Genomic DNA, 18,368 nt, shown 5'->3' with positions numbered 1-18,368 from the left:
GAAAAGGAAAAGGAAGAAAAAAAAAAAAAAAGATTCGCTCAGCCTCTGGCCCCAAATGAGTCAGCAACTGAAAATCGCGTGTTGTCACTGGGGTGGGACCCCCGCCTTTCAACCCTGCCTTTCAACCCTGCCTTTCATTCTCCTTCCCTGAACACCGACGCCTGGGAATCTCTGTCTCCTCTGAGCCTCCCCACGCTGGCCCGGCCCAAGGGCAGCCCTAGAAGTGTTTGATCCGACCACTTCAGAGCCTTGACCTTGGACGGCAGCCCATCAGAGGCCCCTGGCCTTGTTGGGAATCCTCCCCAGAGGAGCCTTTGAGGATGGGATGGAAGGCAGTAGCCGGATGGGGCGCTCAGGAATGCAGGCCTGGGTCAGGAAGAGGCAAGGCTGAGGGGAGACGGGGAGGCAGCCAAGGTCAGCCTCCCGGGGCGTTTACTGATGAAGTTTCCGGGTGAAGGCGGGGGGCGCGGGGTCCGGAGCTGATGGCCAAGAGAGGATTCCCGAAGACGTCTTTGGTGCAAACAGGGGATTTTATTAAAGCCCGGGGACAGGACCCCGTGGGCGGGGAGAGCCACTCTGGGGTCGTGACAGGTAACTCGTCTATCCCCTCGGGTTGGGAGGGGATCAGGGATAGAGGAAGTCTCTCAGGTATTTCGGAAGCAAGGTTTCCAGGACCCTGAGGGGCTCTCTATGTTAGGAAAACGCCATTGATTACCGTTTAGTAAAACCTCAGTCGTCTGACCCTTCAGATGGATATCAGGGGCCATAAACTGGGAGTATCTTGGGGGAGTGGACATAAAGGAAGTTTCCAAAGGCCTTTTTCCACGTTCAAGTGGACTCACGGGATCCTGGGGGGGGGGGGGGGGGCGGGTCAGGATCATGTTAAGCCAATGAGAAGGAAAAACCAGCATAATCAAAATTCCCTTGCCGTTACCCGTATGGCTTCTGTCATCTCGCTTCCCTCCTAGGCCAGCCAGCCGCCAGGAGGCAGAGCTGGATTAGTCCCGCCCACCTGACCCGGAAGCTGAGCCTTTGGAGGTGACCGCCAAGGCTCCCTTTTGCCCCCAGCGAAGTGTCATCATCGAGGCAGCCGAGCCCCTGGGGGGAGGGCACTCTGCCCGTGTCAAGGACGTGCCAACGGGCTGGAGGCAGTAAGGGGACGTAATTCTTCATTTGCCTTAGTTTCCCCCATCTCCGCGGCAAGCACTTAAACCCCCTTCCTTTGTTCGTGGGGAGCCCCGGGGGTGTCCGGGGACTATCACACGTGTTCCGCCTGGGGGAGGGGCTGCTGCTGGCCTGTGCTGTGCCCTCAGCTTGCTCCATGCACCCTCGTCATTTACCGAGCAACTGCTGTGTACCCAGGTATGTGCTGGACAGGGCTGGGGACCCGTGGTGATCAGTCCAACCCCGGGCATTGCAGGAGACAGGCCGATGACTAGAGAGTGACAAGCCCGGGTTGAACAGGATCGGGATGGGGGCACCTGATGCAGCCAAGGAGGGCTTCCCGGAGGAGGGGATGCTACCAAGCCCCTGACAGAGTCGATGACTCCCACGGAGACCTGTCTTTTCAGCTGCATCTGATGACACTTTTCCCTCGTTCCCTTCAATCCGGCCGCACTGGCCTTCTTCCTGATTCCTGAACTCTCTGGGCTCATTCCCAGCCTCTGGGCCATTGTGCTCGCTGTTCCCTCCTCCTGCTTCTCCCTTCCCACTTCCTCACCAGGAGGGCAACTTCTCAGTCAGATCGCAGACCAATTATTCTTGCAGGATTTAACTTAAAAAAAAAACAACAACTGGGGCGCCTGGGTGGCGCAGTCGGTTAAGCGTCCGACTTCAGCCAGGTCACGATCTCGCGGTCCGTGAGTTCGAGCCCCGCGTCAGGCTCTGGGCTGATGGCTCGGAGCCTGGAGCCTGTTTCCGATTCTGTGTCTCCCTCTCTCTCTGCCCCTCCCCCGTTCATGCTCTGTCTCTCTCTGTCCCCAAAATAAATAAAAAACGTTGAAAAAAATAAAATAAAATAAAATAAAATAAAAACAACAAAAAACCAACAAAAACCCTGTTCCTACTTCCACGGACTCCTTTTTTTTGTCTGCCGAGGCCTCCCTTCACCCCCCAGCTCCCTGATCCCTGGCCGGGTGCCTGACAAAGAGTTGACGCCTGTCAGATCATTGTGGAGGAAGGAAGCTGACCTCTCCCTCTGGGGGTGCAACTCAGTCCGGTGCTCCTGCCCTTGTAGACGGGGTATGAAGGATTCAGAGTTGCTGTTGTTGTTTTAAAGGTTTATTTATTTTTGAGAGAGAGGGAGAGAGAGAGAGACAGAGCATGAGCAGGGGAGGGGCAGAGAGAGAGAGGGAGACACAGACTCCGAAGCAGGCGCCAGGCTCTGAGCTGTCGGCACAGAGCCTGATGCGGGGCTCGAACCCCCACACCGCGAGATCGTGACCCGAGCCGAAGTGGGACGCTCCACTGACTGAGCCACCCGGGCGCCCCAAGGATTCGCAGCTTTGATCCCCTGGACAGTTGGAGGCGGTGGGTCTTATGGGGATCCTTTGGTGCGGGGACAGAGGTGGCCAAAGTGCCTTTTGGGGAGGCCCTGCGGCTGGCTTGCAGAGGCCAGGCCAAGAGGGCCGGGTCTGAGGGACAAGCCTCGCCTCCCAGTGCCCCTAAGGGCTTCGTGCAGAACATTCCGTGGCGGGACCTTCTGGAACAGGCGATGAGGGCTTGGCAGCCCTGTCCAGTCCCCGCTCTCGGGTCACTGCCCCAGCCTCCTCGCAGCCCGCGCTCACCCTCCTCCATCCCTGTTCCCCACAGCAGCCCGAGGCAGTACTTTTTATAGAACACTTGAAAAAAATGTTAATAGGTAATTAAAGGCACAAATCTCTAAAAGCACAGGAGGGGGATGCAGTGAAAGCCTTCCCTTCCCCCCGGGGCCCCTCCGGGTGGGGGGGGGGCCTGGGGCCACCAGTTTCTTGGGTTTTTTCCCAGAGATAGTCGATCATATGTAAGTAAATACAGCTGGTGAAATGCTATGGAGGTAATTCACATGATCCTGCCCCCCCCCTTTTTTTTTTTTTTTTTTTTATTTATTTCTGAGACAGAGAGAGACAGAGCATGAACAGGGGAGGGGCAGAGAGAGAGGGAGACACAGATCCGAAACAGGCTCCAGGCTCTGAGCTGTCAGCACAGAGCCCGACGCGGGGCTCGAACCCACGGACTGTGAGATCATAACCTGAGCCGAAGTCGGAAGCTTAACCGACCAAGCTACCCAGGCACCCCCCCCCTTTTTTTTTAAACGTAAGGGTACATTCAGGGGCGCCTGGCTGGCTCAGTCGCTGGAGCCGGTGACTCTCGATCTCGGGGTTGTGAGTTCGAGCCCCACGTTGGTCGTAGAGCCTCCTTAAAAAAAAAAAAAAAAGAATATATTCACTTATTCAACACTTGCGTATTGAGCGCCTACTGTATGCCGGGTACCGTTCTAGGCCCTGGGGCTCCAGCGGAAAAGGGAGTTGACATTCCAAGTGGGGAAGACAGTAGATCGACAAAGTAAGTACATGTTAACATTACGTAGTGGGTCGGATGTTGGGAGTTGGGGTCCCTGGATGGCTTGGTCCTTAAGGGTTCGACTCTTGGTTTCTGCTCAGGTCAGGAGCTCACGGTTCCTGAGATCGAGCCCCCCCCCTCCCGACCCCCCGCGGGGGATTCTCTTCCTCTCTCTGTGCCCCTCACGCGTGTTTGTGTGAGTATGCTTTTTCTCAAAATAAACTTCAGTACTCGATCTCAAGTAGCTATCTCTCAGTGGGCTGTGGGGTTATGAGGAAATGCGACCTCATCTACCTTTCTTTCCGCCTTTGTTTCCCATATCCTTGGTTATCTGGGGGCAGGGATGCAAACAGCGGCGGGGGGACAGCACGTGCAAAGGCCCTGAGGTAGGAGCCTGAAGCGTTCCACATCCGGAAAGGAGCCGCGAAGCTGAAGAGCGGGGCTCACTCTTCGGCGAGAAGACTGAGGCCCAGACACGGCCTTGTAGCGACTTGTCCGAAAGTTGGCTTTCTCTTTCTCATCTGGGAGATGTCTCCCTGGTGCGCTGGGGCTGGCTCGTAACCATCTGGGAGAGCTGATTGCCAAACTTTCGGGAATTTTGCAAGCCTGTCGTTAAACTTGGCCAGTTGCCGGAAATGAAATGATGTGCACTCGCGATGAAATAAATTACATTAAACACAAAGACGATCGGTGGTCAACATGTGTCGCTCCGTAACGAGGAGGCTAATCTCTGCTCCAGAGATTATTTATGTCTTTCTTGTCCGCACGGTAGAAACACTCCCTAACGTGTGGGCCATTGGTGTCTGTGGTTTTGTTTTAAGTAGGCTTCGCGCCCAGCCTGGAGCCCCACCCGGGGCTTGAACTCACGAGCCTGAGATCAAGGCCTGAGCTGAGATCCGGAGCTGGACGCTTAACCGGGGCTACTGTGTATTTCTTCCGATCTCCGCTTTCGACAAGGTCATATTCGAAATCGGTAACCTGCAAATCAGGGCTGTTTCCTCCCCCAAAGAGCCAGTGGTTAACTATTTGCCAGCTCGCCGTTGTAATGCAGAGAGATTAGGCTCTTTTTTCTTTTTTTCCTGTAAAGTTGTGTACTATTTTTTTTTTAATGTGTATTTATTTTTTTTTTCAACGTTTTTTTTTTTTTATTTATTTTTGGGACAGAGAGAGACAGAGCATGAACGGGGGAGGGGCAGAGAGAGAGGGAGACACAGAATCGGAAACAGGCTCCAGGCTCCGAGCCATCAGCCCAGAGCCTGACGCGGGGCTCGAACTCACAGACCGCGAGATCGTGACCTGGCTGAAGTCGGACGCTTAACCGACTGCGCCACCCAGGCGCCCCTAATGTGTATTTATTTTTGAGAGAGAGAGACAGAGAGAGAAAGCAGGAGCAGAAGAGGGGCAGAGAGAGAGGGAGACACAGAATCCCAAGCGGGCTCCAGGCTCTGAGCTGTCAGCACAGGGCCCGACGCAGGGCTCGAACTCACGAACCGTGAGATCATGACCTGGGCCGAAGTCGGACGCGTAACCGACCGAGTTACCTGTCACCCAGGCGCCCCTGAGGCTTAAACTCTTGGATGGCTCTGGCTGCCTGATTCTCCCAAGGCCCCGGTCCTTCAGCGTTGGGGCCTGTCCCTCTGTCTTGTGACAGGAAGGTTGTTGCATCACGACCCCACCGATGATGGGGTTTTGGGGGTGATGGTGGGGTTTGGAGCCGACAGCCGAGAAAGAATTCTTGAAGACGTCTTTGGTGCAAACAGGGGATTTTATTAAAGCCCGGGGACAGGACCCCGTGGGCGGGGAGAGCTACTCTGGGGTCGTGACAGGTAACTGATTCTATCTCCTCAGGTTGGGAGGGGATCAGGGATAGAGGAAGTCTCTCAGGTATTTCGGAAGCAAGGTTTCCAGGACTTTGAGGGGCTCGCCGGGTTAGGAAAACGTCATTGATTACCGTTTAGTAAAACCTCAGTCGTCTGACCCTTCAGATGGCTATCAGGGGCCGTCAGCTGGGAGTATGATTGCCAACACATATCTTGGGGGAGTGGACATAAAGGAAGTTTCCAAAGGCATTTTGCTACGTTCAAGTGGACTCACGGGATCCTGGGGGGGTCAGGATAATATTAAGCTAAGATTCTCTTTTGTCCCCCCGCAAAGTGTCCTCATCGAGGCAGCTGAGCTCCTAGAAGGAGGTCATTCTGCCCGTTTCAAGGATGTGCCAATGGGCTGGAGGCAGTAAGGCGATTTAACTCTTCATTTGCCTTAGTTTCCCAGGTCACCATGGCAAGCACTGAAACCCCTTTCGTTTGTTCTCGGGGAGCCCGGGGGTGTCCAAAGAATATCACACGGATCCCACCTGGGGGCGGGAGGGGTACTAGCTTGTATTTTGCCCTCAGCCTGCGTTATGCTCCCTCATGACCACGACCCCTTGTAAATCGCACATTCCAAGCCACCTTGATAACCTGCTGTCTGTCCCCTGAGATGGGCCGTGTTCCCACCCGCTCTTGTTTTCTGCCGCCTTCCCCTTCTCCGGGAGTTTACCCCCAGAGCCCTAGAGCCGACTGACTCTTACGGGATCGCTTCGGTCTCTTTCTACGTCAGGGGCCCGAGATCCTTATCGCCTCCGTCTTCCGCAAAATCAGAAACGGGTCGGCCCATCGGAGTGAAAAGTCGTCCAGTTGGCTGGCTTCAGGCATAGCTGGCTTCAGGGGGCTCGAACGATGCCACGAGGCCCATCTCGACCCGTCAGTTCTGTTCTCTTCCGCGCTGGCACCCTTTAGGGGTCCCCCCTCGTGGTCACAGGAGGCGAGGGGCTGGAGGCGGTGACAAGGTTCCCGGCAGCGAGAGGAGCCCGGTGTGGGGTGTGCCCGCCCCGGTGCTAGAACCCAGATCCTGGCGGAGCCCGGGAAACGATCCGTAGCTACCGATCGATCTGCGGGCCTGACTCCCAAGACGGGAGGAGTTCTTGCCCACTTGCGAAATTCCTCGAGCGAGAGGCTGAGGGGGAGCACCTGCCTCGGCTCTGGAGGTAGAAATCCCGCGTTCGGATCCTGCCTGTTCTTTGGCGTGATGAAAACCGGGTTGGAACCGGGTAGTGCTGATGGCCACACCGTGAGTGTGTCAACGCCACTGGATTGTACTCTTTCGAATGATTAAAAGAGTCCAGGGGCGCCTGGGTGGCTCAGTCGGTTAAGCCTCCGACTTTGGCTCAGGTCATGATCTCGCGGTCCGTGAGTTCGAGCCCCCGCGTCGGGCTCTGTGCTGACAGCTCAGAGCCTGGAGCCTGTTTCAGATTCTGTGCCTCCCTCTCTCTGACCCTCCCCCGTTCATGCTCTGTCTCTCTCTGTCTCAAAAATAAATAAACGTTAAAAAAAAAAAGAGTCCACAACATGTTACGTATATTTAAAAAAAATTTTTTTAATGTGTACTTATTTTTTGAGAGAGAGAGAGAGCGAGCGTGAGCAGGGGAGGGGCAGAAGGGGAGACGCAGAATCCGAAGCAGGCTCCAGGCGGTCAGCTCGGGGCCCGACGCGGGGCTCGAACCCCCAAGCTGTGAGATTGGTAACCTGAGCCGAAGTCGGACGCTTAACTGACTAAGCCACCCAGGCGCCCCTCAGGTTATGTATATTTTACCACGGCGTGAAAAGTAAGAAGGCCAAAGATGCTAAGAATAATAATCCGATAGAATATAAAGTAAAAGGAGAAGGAAAAAGGTCTCGGTGCGGCCACTCACCGGCTGCGTGAACCCTGGGCGGGGCCGGCCGCCTCTCTGTACCTCTGTTTACGGGACTGTCACAATAAGGGTAATTTTGGCAGCTTGTTGAGAGGCTCAAACAGGTTAAGACATGTGCCGTCCCGGAAGCACCCAGGATTTGGTAAGGGTTCAATGGTTGGTAATGATTACATCAAACTACGGGTTGCTAATTGAAAGAAGTCCAATGTCAAATTCACTATCATGGTGTGCTCGGGCTGCTTTACCAAAATGCCGCAGACCGGATGGCTCGTCAATGATAGAAATTTATGGCTCGCTGTTCTAGAGGCTGGAAGTCGGAGATCGGGGGGCCTGATGGCATGGCGTGGGCAGGTGGGGGCCCCGTTCTGGTAACAGACTCGTCGCCTCGCGTGGCAGAAGGGGCGACGATGCTTTTGGGAGCCTCTTTTTTTTTTAATTTTTTTAAATTTTTTTTGAGAGAGAGAGAGAGAGAGAGAAAGGAGGGAGGTGCAAAGAGAGAGGGACGCGGAGAATCCCAAAGTGCAGGGCTCGAACTCGCAGACTGTGAGGTCATGAGCTGAGCCGAAATCAAGAGTCGGACGCTCAGCCTACTGAGCCAGGCGCCCCTGCGGGGGGTGAGGGTTTCTACATATAAACTTGGGGGTGACACGCACACTCAGACCGTCGCGACCACCTACTGTGCGGTTCCGTTTGTGCGAACGATCCCCAGAAGAGGCAAATCCACGGAAACAGAACGCGGATCACTGGTGTTGGCACCCGGGGGCAGGGATGGGGAGTCACTGCTTAATGGGCACGGGTTTCCTCGGCAGGGGCTGGGGGAGGTGACAAAAATGATTTGGAACTAGACAGAGGTGGTGGTTGCACAACACTGGCATTGTGCTGAATGGCGCTGAATTGTTTGCTTGAAAACGGTTGATTTTCATGTTGTGTCGGTTTCACCCCCCCCCCAAAAATTTTTTTTAAATGTATATTTATTTTAAAAATTCTATGTTTCTTTATTTTTGAGAGCGACAGAGACAGAGTGTGAGCAGGGGGAGGGACAGAGAGAGAGGGAGACATAGAATCCAAAGCAGGCTCCAGGCTCTGAGCCATCAGCACAGACCCCGACGCGGGGCTCGAACACATGGACCGTGAGGTCGTGACCCGAGCCAAAGTCAGACGCTCAACCGACTGAGCCACCCAGGCGCCCCTTATTTATTTATTTTTTAAGTACGTTTTTTTTTGTTTTGTTTTTGTTTTTGTTTTTGTTTTTTTTTAAGTATGTTTTTTTTAACTTGGTGCCTTGGGGTAAAAAAATAAAACGGATGGAAGGTATCTTGATGTCCTTCTCGGACTTCTCTGGCTATTCTGGATGTTTGTGCCCTCCGCTCTTCCCGGCCTGATACCCCATCTCCATCCCCGGTGATGGCTTCTCTGGCTTGGCCAGTAATGCCCTGGGGGACTTTGTGACTCGGTTTCCTTGTCTGTACCACGAGGGGATCGGACCCACTGGTCTCTAATAGGCCCTCAAATGGTAACTGAGCATTACTTGAGGTCAAGGTGGCAACATCTTTCACAGTCCTCCCCCCCCCCCAACCCGGGGGGGGGGGGGGGGGGACTTTGCCCAGAGCCTGTTAATCAGAACTCAGATGAACTCAGATGCCCCGTCACCTCAAGCTCCAGTGCAAATCCTGACCCCCCTCAAAGCCAGGTCACTGGCCTCACACTCTTCTCAGAAAGTAAAGCGGTAGCTCTTTGGACGTTTCTCCGGGGACCCAGCTGGCCAGCCGCACAGGTGGGGACAGCACTTGATACTCAGGGGCTGCCCTAGCCTCAGGGGGCTGGAGGTGACAAAAACTCCAGACTCACAACGTCCTGGTCCTTCGCGCCGGCTGCCTTCAGAGATGACACCCACATAGTCACCGTGAACAGGCTGCGTGATCATTTACCCTTTGAATTAGCTCCTGACGAGGCCATGTTCCTTTTTTTTTAATTTGTTTTTTTTTTATGTTTATTTTATTTTTGAGAGCGGGGGGAAGGGCAGAGAGAGAGGGAGACACAGAATCGGAAGCAGCCTCCAGGCTCCGAGCGGTCAGCACAGAGCCTGACGCGGGGCTCGACCCCCCAAGCCCCCAAGATCTCATGACCCCCAAGGTCATGAGATCATGACCTGAGCCGAAGTGGGCCGCCCAACCAAATGAGCCACCCAGGTGTCCCAAGGCCATGTTCCTTTGGATTCGCCTCAGACGCCCCCCGCCCCCAGGGGGGTATGGCTTGGCGAACGTCTGACCAGGGATCTCTAAAGGGAAAAGCTAGGGGCGCCTGGGTGGCTCAGTCGGTTAAGCTTCCGACTTCGGCTCAGGTCACGATCTCGCGGTCCGCGAGTTCGAGCCCCGCGTCGGGCTCTGGGCTGATGGCTCAGAGCCTGGAGCCTGCTTCCGTTTCTGTGTCTCCCTCTCTCTCTGCCCCTCCCCCGTTCATGCTGTGTCTCTCTGTGTCTCAAAAATAAATAAATGTTAAAAAAAATAAATAAAGGGAAAAGCTAATAATCTGATATACTGATAGACTAATCTGCCATATACTGACCTCTTATCACATGGCCAAGGCCTCTCTTTTGCAGCCACCTGGTTTTATTTAATTCTCCTGCCACCCTGGGGGTAAATACGACTTTCATCTTGCTTCAGAGCTGAGGACATGAGGCTCAGAGGTAGAATCCCTCGCCCAAGGTCAGCTAAGAAGTGGGAGGGCCCTTGTCGCTGCCCCGTACCCTTGACCCCACACCCTTGACCATTATCCTATCCTGACTCCCTGAAAGCATCCAATGCCTTTCCATCCAGGTCACCCAAGCTCTGAGGCAGCGGTGGGGTCCCGGGGCAGGCCCAGGAGTGGTGGTAGGGGGCAGCTGGCCTGGGAACCAGCTCCCAGGACCTTAACTGGGTGTGGGGAGAAGTAAGGAGGGCAGCACCCTCTCTCTGGGCCTTAAAGGCCCAGAAACCCGAGAGTTACTGTTGCACCACAAGCCGCAGAGACCTGACAGCCTGCAGCTGGGCGGGGGCGGGGCAGAGCAGCCCAGACAAGCTGGCTCTTAAAATAAATAACTAGAAAGGTAGGAAGGGAAGGTCTGGGCGAGTCTCAGGGCCCCAGGCTGCGGCTTCCCAGGCAGGCCTGGATGCCTGAAGGCCCCGAGTCTTTTGGCTCCGGTGTACCCAAGTGTCCTGCCTCCTTCCTTTCCTTCCCGTTTCTGAAAGAGTCAGACCACATTCCCAGAGGCCCTACTGTGCGCCCTGGCCCCGTGCAGGGCAATGTGGGGGACTCGGCGGTGAAGACGCCCCCACCCTCCAGCCCAATGGAGGGGACAGACCTATCCCCAGTGACCATCCAGAGTGGGCAGGGCTGGGATGGGAGACTCGAGGGACTGGAGGAGCTTGGAGGGACACGTGACCCAGACTGGGGGTCTGGAGGACACAGGGGATCCCTGGGTTGGCATGAGAAAATCTTGGCTAAAAGCAAAGAGAAGTTTGTGTGAGAAAAAGATGGGGAGACGATTGGGTAGGGGGCCGCAGACCAGTGTTTTTTTTTTTTTTTTTTAATTTTTTTTTAATGTTTTTATTTATTTTTGAGACAGAGAGAGACAGAGCATGAATGGGGGAGGGGCAGAGAGAGATGGAGACACAGAATCGGAAGCAGGCTCCAGGCTCTGAGCCATCAGCCCAGAGCCCGACGCGGGGCTCGAACCCACGGACCGCGAGATTGTGACCTGAGCTGAAGTCGGACGCTTAACCGACTGAGCCACCCAGGCGCCCCAAGACCAGTGTTTTTCAAAGTGTTTCCGATTTGGGGCGCCTGAGTGGCTCCGTCGGTAGAGCGTCCGACTTCGGCTCAGGTCACGATCTCACGGTTCGTGGGTTCGAGCCCCGCGTCGGGCTCTGTGCTGACAGCTCAGGGCCTGGAGCCTGCTTTGGATTCTGTGTCTCCCTCTCTCTGATCCTCCCCCGTTCATGCTCTGTCTCTGTCTCAAAAATAAATAAACGTTAAAAAAAATTTTTTTTTAATTTTTTCAAAGTGTGTCCAATTTACCTCACTTGATGCACAACAGAATTCATATTTTATCGGCAACACAGTATGTGTGTGAACAGGTGCGCGCCCACAGTTAAGTTAAAATACCAGGAAACCATAATTATTTTTACACATGCTCTGATTGACTGCTTGAGACTCACTGTTTTATGCCTAGTAGGTTAACACCTGAGGTTGGAAAATACAGATCTGGAGGGGCGCCCGGGTGGCTCGGTCCCTTGAGCGGCCGACTTCGGCTCAGGTCAGGATTTCACGCTGCACGAGTTCGAGCCCTGCATGGGGCTCTCTGCTTTCAACACAGAGTCTTCTTCTGATCTTCTGTACCCCCCACCCCGCCCCTCCCCTGCTCACGCTCTCTCAAAAATAAATAACACATTAAAAAAAAAAAAAGAAAGAAAGAAAATACAGATGTATAGACTGTGCTAAGAACCCCTAAGCACTCCCATCAAAGGAGTGCAATTCTAGAATCTTGAGGACCGGCCGCTGATATTCTCGTTCTCTTCTTCTGGGGTTGTGGTAGGATTTTACTTCCTTCTGTTTCGCCTCAGGGCCGGGAATCTGTCTGTCAACATGCAACGGAAGCACATGATGTGGTTACTAAGACTCCCTGAGGACAGAGTGGAACCCCCTTGGCCACCCCTGTGACCGCAGCAGGACCCCGCTGCCTTTAAACTGAATTAAATGAATGATTTTGACTAAAGTCTTTTTTTTTTAAGACTTTGTTTTTTTAATGTGTATGTATTCCTTTTGAGAGAGAGAGAGAGAGAGAGAGAAAGAGAGAGCAGGAGAAGAGAGAGAAAAGGAGAGGGAGAATCCCCAGCAGGCGCCCTGATGTCAGCGCAGAGATGGGGCTCGATCTCACGAACCGTGAGAACCGTGAGATCACGACCCGAGTCGAAATCAAGAGCCAGACGCTCAACCGACGGAGCCACCCAGGCGCCCCCGCCGGGCCTCATTTTTTGGCAGTTTCCAGATGGAACTCTTCTTAGTTTCATAAATTCCTCACTTCCAGGTCTTTCTGCCCGGGCTGTGTCCTCTGCCCTTCCCCTTTCCCTCCTTCCTTGGCTGGTCAGCTCTGACGTCCTTCACAGTTCAGCTCAGATGCCCCCTCGTCCAGGAAACTGTCCCTGGCCTCACTTCCCAGACTGAACTTCTCAGAAAAAGTTTGCCGAACACATGAATGCAAATCTGAGGGAGGAGCAGAGGCCGCATCCTCTGGGGGCTCCCGATCACAGGTCTGAGGGAGGTGGCGGATGCCCCCCGAAGTCAACCCGGTCCCTCCAGCTGTCAGATACCCCGCCCTCTCACGGAGCCAAACAATACCCATTTCGCGGGCGGCAGACTGAGGCCAGGAAGGCCCTCCCTGCTCCGTGCTCGGTGCAGATGCCACACCCCTCCGCCCAGCGTCCTCCTGGCCCCTCTCACCTCCTTCCCAGAGCCCCAGGCCTTTTCTTTTCCAATGATGAAATTCTAGTCTGGGTGGGAGGCTTGGGGGTGGGGGGGGAAGGAAGGCTGGCTGGGACTAGTTGGTATACTTTTCTCTCCAAGCCTGAGGAGGGGAAGGGGTGGGGACGCTCCACTGGCCAATCCTGGACCAAACCCTCAAACCTTCCCCTCTTGGCCCAGACCCACCCCGTACTTCCCGAACGTTCGGGGCAACTTTGAGTTCCAGGGTCCCCTGAGTCCTGGAGACTCCTCCCCACCATCTTGCCTCCCCATCTGGCACCCCCACACTTGAAATTCAAGAGCAGGGCCTGGGCGCAGGCTGGCCCTTGCCCATGTTGCCCAACCAGCCTGGGCCACGTCTCCATCCCCAGGGCCCCGCTCACCAGGAAGGCTGCCAGAAGCTTCCCTGCCTCCCCGCCCCCCCCCCCCCCCAGCCTGGCCACCTGCAGCCGCCGCACCTGAAACTCAGCTGCCAGGTCCCACCTGCTTCCTCTCAGGCTCTGTTTGCCCAGTTGCCCTGACACCCGAACGCTTCTTGGGTGGGGAGCACCAGCCTGGGCGTCTGTGTCCGAGGGAAGATATGGAAAAAGCCCTTTTCCACTTTGGCCTTAGATAAAATGTTGATCTCAAGAGGTCATCCCAGCTTAGAATCCCATGAGGGCTGCAGTTGGCCGGCCACCGACCAGAGCACTCGGTAGACGTGACCTTGGTTGGTCCCTCCGTGATCTCTGAGGCCAGACGCCGCTGCTGCTGTCTCCGTTTGGCAGCTGGGTGAGCCCCAGCGCTCATGCTGAACCGCAAAGCCACGCTTTTCTCTCTGAAAGCAGCCACTCCGGGCAGCTTCTGTGACACCCTGCAAGAGATGTCAGTGCATTCGAGACAGAGGCGGGGAAATACTTGTTTTCCCCCACAGAAGGCGCGGGGCCCGGTCCTCTGCGCCTTCTCTCACCCCTCGTGTTTTCCTCTTCAACAATATTTCTGGACACCGGATTTATTTCTGAAGCCTGCCCTCCACCCAGGTCCCCATCTGTCTTGCCTTATTTGACGGCTCTTCTGTGTTCTGCTCTGTGGCTGTGGTTTGTTGACTGACTGAGGGAATGAATCGCTGGACAGACAGATGCCCAGCCGGAGAATTTGGACTTTGTCCCGAGGGAAGCCACTGGGGCCATTCAGAGGGTGGAGTGACTAAGTCAGGGCCACGCCTGGGAACATTCTGAGCTCTTCTCCAGTCTGGGGCTTTGCAGGTTCCGGTCCCTTTGCCCGGAATACCCTCTCCCTGGGCTTGGTCCAACTCTTTGCTATCCCAGCCGGGATGTCTCCTCCTCCGGGAAGCCTTCCCCGAGCCCCACGTTGCGTCAAGCATCCCTTCTGGGCTGCCCATCCCAGCCCTGCTCTCTCTGTCATCACCTTCTGGGGATGAGTGGTCTCCCCACTTGTCCTGTGAGTCCCCGCAGGACAGGGCCCTAGCACCATCCATCACAGAGCCTGACATTGTGCTCAGAATAGATGATGGTCCCTCGACAGAAATGCCTCTGCTTACGGGAGGAGCCACGCGCAGGGGTAGCCATAGTGTCCCATAGGGGTTGAGGGCGCAGCCTAGGGTCAGGGACACCCGCGATCAAATTCCCTGCCCAGGTAGGGGGTTTGGGCCAGAGCAAACCCCATTCCTCCATCAGCTCCCAAATCAGAAAAACCGGAGCTTGAGGTCTCGAGGATTAGTGGCGACAAGATAACGTCCGACAGCATCTCTAACGGGGCGGAAGCCTCTCTTCCTGCCGCCTCAGGGCTTTGCACCTGCCGGCAAGTGGCGGAGGCCGGATTCGAACCCATGCCTCGGTAGCTTTAGCGCCCACACTTTCTCGCGCACAGCCAAGGCCAGGAGCTGAGCAGGAGTTTGTTAAATGAAAATAACTTCAGCCTGTTAAGAGTGAGAAGGGGGTGGGGGCTTTCTAAAGCAGTGGAGGAGGGAAGATTTGGGAACGCAGAGTGTCTGAGAAACACAGGTAGGAGGTCCGCAAGGCCACACGTGCCTGGGGTGGCACGTGCTTCAGAGCCTGGGCAGATCTCAGCTCAGCCTGGCCCCACTGGCTGAGATCCCGCAGATGTGTTCGCAAAGACAGTTCTCAAAGCTCCTTCCCAAGTGGGTCTGGGTCTAGGGCTGGTGGTGACCAGGAGGGAGAACTCACCAGCAGCACCCGGGGCTGGTCGGAGCCCAGACCATATTTTTTTTAGGGCTCTAAAATAAATACACAACAACAACAAAAAAAATTAAGCAAAATGAAGTTTAAAAAGTGAATGGATGAATGGATTGGGAGATAAGTGGATAGAAATAATATAGACGAGATACTGACATCTATGCCTATAATATGGATAATACACACGACGGAGAAATTTGATGAAATAATTGTAGATACGGATGTTCACCGCAAGATACTTTACAATTTTTTTGTATGTTTGACATTTCTCATAATAAAATGTGGGGGGAAATATTTGGTGAAAGCGTTTGTGAAATCATTAGCACATTAGAGTGGATTCTAATTTTCAACGAGTGAATTACGAATTGCATACCCAGGGGTGAGCGGATTACCACCCTAATATGGGAACTGCCGTTATTGATAAGCGTCGGGCTCTGAACTGGGAATATTTATTTTATTTTATTTAAAAAAATTTTTTTAATGTTTATTTTATTATTTTTGAGACAGAGACAGACAGAGCATGAACGGGGGAGGGGCAGACAGAGAGGGAAACACAGAATCGGAAGCAGGCTCCAGGCTCTGAGCCATCAGCCCAGAGCCCGACGCGGGGCTCGAACTCACGGACCGCGAGATCGTGACCTGAGCCGAAGTCGGACGCTTAACCGACTGAGCCACCCAGGCGCCCCTGGGAATATTTATTTTAAAACCGTGTTTTAAGATTTTATTTTTAGGTAATGTCTACACCCAACGTAGGGATCGAACCTACAACCCGGAGATGAAGAGTCGCAGGCAGGCTCCACCCACTGAGCCCGCCGGGCGCCCCGGGAACGTTTTATTTGTTTTCCTTGTTAACATTATTGAATAAATAACTCCATCTAATTGAAATCTTAACGCCAATCATGGGTGGGATGAGCTTTTCCTAATCTGCATTTTACATTCGAGGAACTTGAGCTCCGAGAGGCGACGAAAGACTGGACTCAGGGAGGAGCCGTCGCAGCTGGGTTGAGCCACCTGCCGACCACTTGCACTTTCTAGAGACCCTCAAGCCAGGGAACTGCTGTAGGTCAACGGCCCCTACCTGCATCGCGATTCCTTTGGCGGGAAAAAAAAAAAAAAAAAAAGCCTCCCTCGTTAGGCCCCCCCCCAACAGGGCCCCGCCCCCGTCCCCGTCCCCCCAGTGTCCCCGCCCCTCGATAGAGAGTTTGTTAGTCTGCCTTCTACGGTTGATTGGCCCCACTCTGGCCTCAGCCCCACCTCTCGCTCGCAGAATGGCCCATTAAACACTGCCGCCAATCGGCGCCCGCCGTTCGCTGCCCGCCTTCTCAAGCCTCGCCCCTGCCCTTAATTCTCGCAGCTTCCGCCGTGCGGGCTCAGAGCCACGCGGCGCGCCCGCGAGCTGCCCCCGGGATCGGTGGCCGTTACCTCCCGGGGTCCCGGACCGCAGCCTTCCGCACTCAGGGGCTCGGATCTCCCCTCCCAGACGCAAAAGCCTAGCTCCCCTCTTCCTGGAGCTCTTGTCTCCCGTCCCCCAGGTTCAAGCTTCCCAGCCTCCGTTTCCAGGACCCCGGCGCCCCGGATCCCTGCCTCCCGGATCGGCGCTACCGGGACGTGGCCTCTTGAGGACCTCTGCCACTTGGACGCCTTCAGCCTTCCAGAGCCCAAGACCCCCTGTCCCAGCCTGATACACTCCTGTATTCCCATCCCTAGGGCCGAGAAACCCAGGGGTTTCGGGCGCAGGACACAACCTGGGAGAGCAGAGGAGCCTCGGCGCCCAGCTTCGGGATCTCAGACACTCCAGCTTCCACGAGCCAAGGAACCTCGGCGCCGTGAACTCCCAACTCCAAGGAACCTTCCAAAGTTCCAGCCTCCAGGCTGTGTTACAAAACTCTCCGTTCTAAGGAACGTCGGCGTTCCGGGAAGGAGCCCCCCAAGCGCTCGCAGCTTCCAGACGCCGCAGAACTCCGGGGGGCGTTCCAACATGGTGGCCGATCCCCCGCGCGGAGAGCCCAAGGGGTTCGAGGCGGCCGAGCCCACCGGGAACGGTGCCCCGACGTTGCTCCCTAAAGAGGACCCCGACCCGGCAGGAGGCCGCTGCTGCGGTTCCCGGGAGCGGGTGCGCCGCTGCCTTCGCGCCAACCTGCTGGTGCTGCTGACGGTGGCGGCCGTGGTGGCAGGCGTGGCGCTGGGGCTGGGGGTCTCGGGGGCGGGTGGCGCGCTAGCGCTGGGCCCCGCGCGCCTGGCGGCCTTCGCCTTCCCCGGCGAGCTGCTGCTGCGCCTGCTGAAGATGATCATCCTGCCGCTGGTGGTGTGCAGCCTGATCGGCGGCGCCTCCAGCCTGGACTCGAGCGCGCTCGGCCGCCTGGGCGCCTGGGCGCTGCTCTTTTTCCTGGTCACCACGCTGCTGGCGTCCGCGCTCGGCGTGGGCTTGGCGCTGGCCCTGCGGCCGGGCGCCACCTTCGCCGCCATCAACGCCTCGGTCGGCGCCACGGGCGCCGTGGAAGAGGAAGAGGCCCCCAGCAAGGAGGTCCTCGATTCGTTCCTGGATCTTGTGAGGTCAGACCCCGCCCGCCCGGTGGAAGTCGTCGAGGGGGGGGGGCGGGGGCGGGGAAGCCACGTGGGGAGGGGACCCGTGTTAGGGATGGCCGGAGCGACCACGCGAACGCTAGAGGGTTTTGAGTCCTCCAGAGCCCGGACCCCCCCACTCCCCCCCCCACCCCGGCCCCAGGGCTGGATGGTGATGGTGTGGCCCTTTGAGGGTCAGAGTCCAGCGAGTGAGGACAGACCCCTTGGGAAGGAGGCTTCGAATGGGGGCGCCTGGGGACGTAACTGGGGACGCTGCAAGACAGTGATAAGACAAGGAAGTCTCCTAGAGGGAAGAAAGTAATGCTTGGGGAGTTTGTGGGGGAGGGAAGGGATACAGAGGCTTTTCTGTGAGGGGAGAGGATTCTGGGGGGACTTGGGAGGGGATTTGGGGGCGCTCAGGGCCTCAGGATTTGAGTCCAGAGTCAGAGAGCTTGTGACCCCCGAGGAGTTCATAGGGGACCTGAGGAGATCGGAGTGACCTCTGCCAGGCCCTCTTCCCGGTCCCAGGGCTCCCCCATATTATGTGTCATCCCTGTTACCCGGACGCAGCCAGGTTTTTTTCTCAGCCTCCCTTCCCCGCCCGGGGCTGGGCCCTGGCAACTTCCCTTTTTACATCTTCCTGCTAAATCCTGCCACCTCCAAAGACTTTCCATTCCATTTCTCGCCCCCCCCCGCCCCGAACCAACACCAGGCGGCCCAGAAGCGGGGGCCAGCGGGACCGGCTAGAAAGAGAGCAGGCTCTTTGCCTTCTGATCTCTGCTCCCCCCACCGCCGCCCCCCCGCCCCATCCCAAGAATAGTTCTTCCCTTTTGAGGAGGGCA

The 18,368-nt window shown here is 55.9% G+C and overlaps 1 protein-coding gene and 1 long non-coding RNA gene across 3 annotated transcripts; both read left to right on the top strand.

Moving 5' to 3' along the window:
* Positions 1–876: 876 nt before the first annotated feature.
* LOC125918474 (uncharacterized) lies at positions 877–4,216 on the top strand. Of its 2 annotated transcripts, XR_007456451.1 has the most exons (4): positions 877–1,151; positions 3,480–3,543; positions 3,642–3,736; positions 3,882–4,216. It is a non-coding gene; the product is annotated as an uncharacterized LOC125918474 (long non-coding RNA). The 2 variants fall into 2 exon arrangements; XR_007456450.1 differs by having other exon boundaries at positions 3,642–4,216.
* Positions 4,217–16,209: 11,993 nt separating this feature from the next.
* On the top strand, positions 16,210–18,353 carry LOC125918475 (neutral amino acid transporter B(0)-like). Its single transcript, XM_049624466.1, has one exon. It carries the CDS (start codon positions 16,943–16,945, stop codon positions 17,846–17,848), a length of 906 nt encoding a protein of 301 aa, XP_049480423.1. The 5' UTR covers positions 16,210–16,942; the 3' UTR covers positions 17,849–18,353.
* The last annotated feature ends 15 nt before the right edge of the window (positions 18,354–18,368 follow it).

This window comes from Panthera uncia, unplaced genomic scaffold, assembly GCF_023721935.1.
Source record: "Panthera uncia isolate 11264 unplaced genomic scaffold, Puncia_PCG_1.0 HiC_scaffold_857, whole genome shotgun sequence".
Lineage (NCBI taxonomy): Eukaryota > Metazoa > Chordata > Mammalia > Carnivora > Felidae > Panthera > Panthera uncia.
The sequence above is the reverse complement of the archived record's forward strand: the minus strand, read 5'-3'. Positions and strand labels throughout refer to the sequence as shown.

Excerpts from the sequence above, each read along its gene's own strand:
- LOC125918475 (XM_049624466.1), top strand. The coding sequence starts at position 16,943 with ATGGTGGCCGATCCCCCGCGCGGAGAGCCCAAGGGGTTCGAGGCGGCC.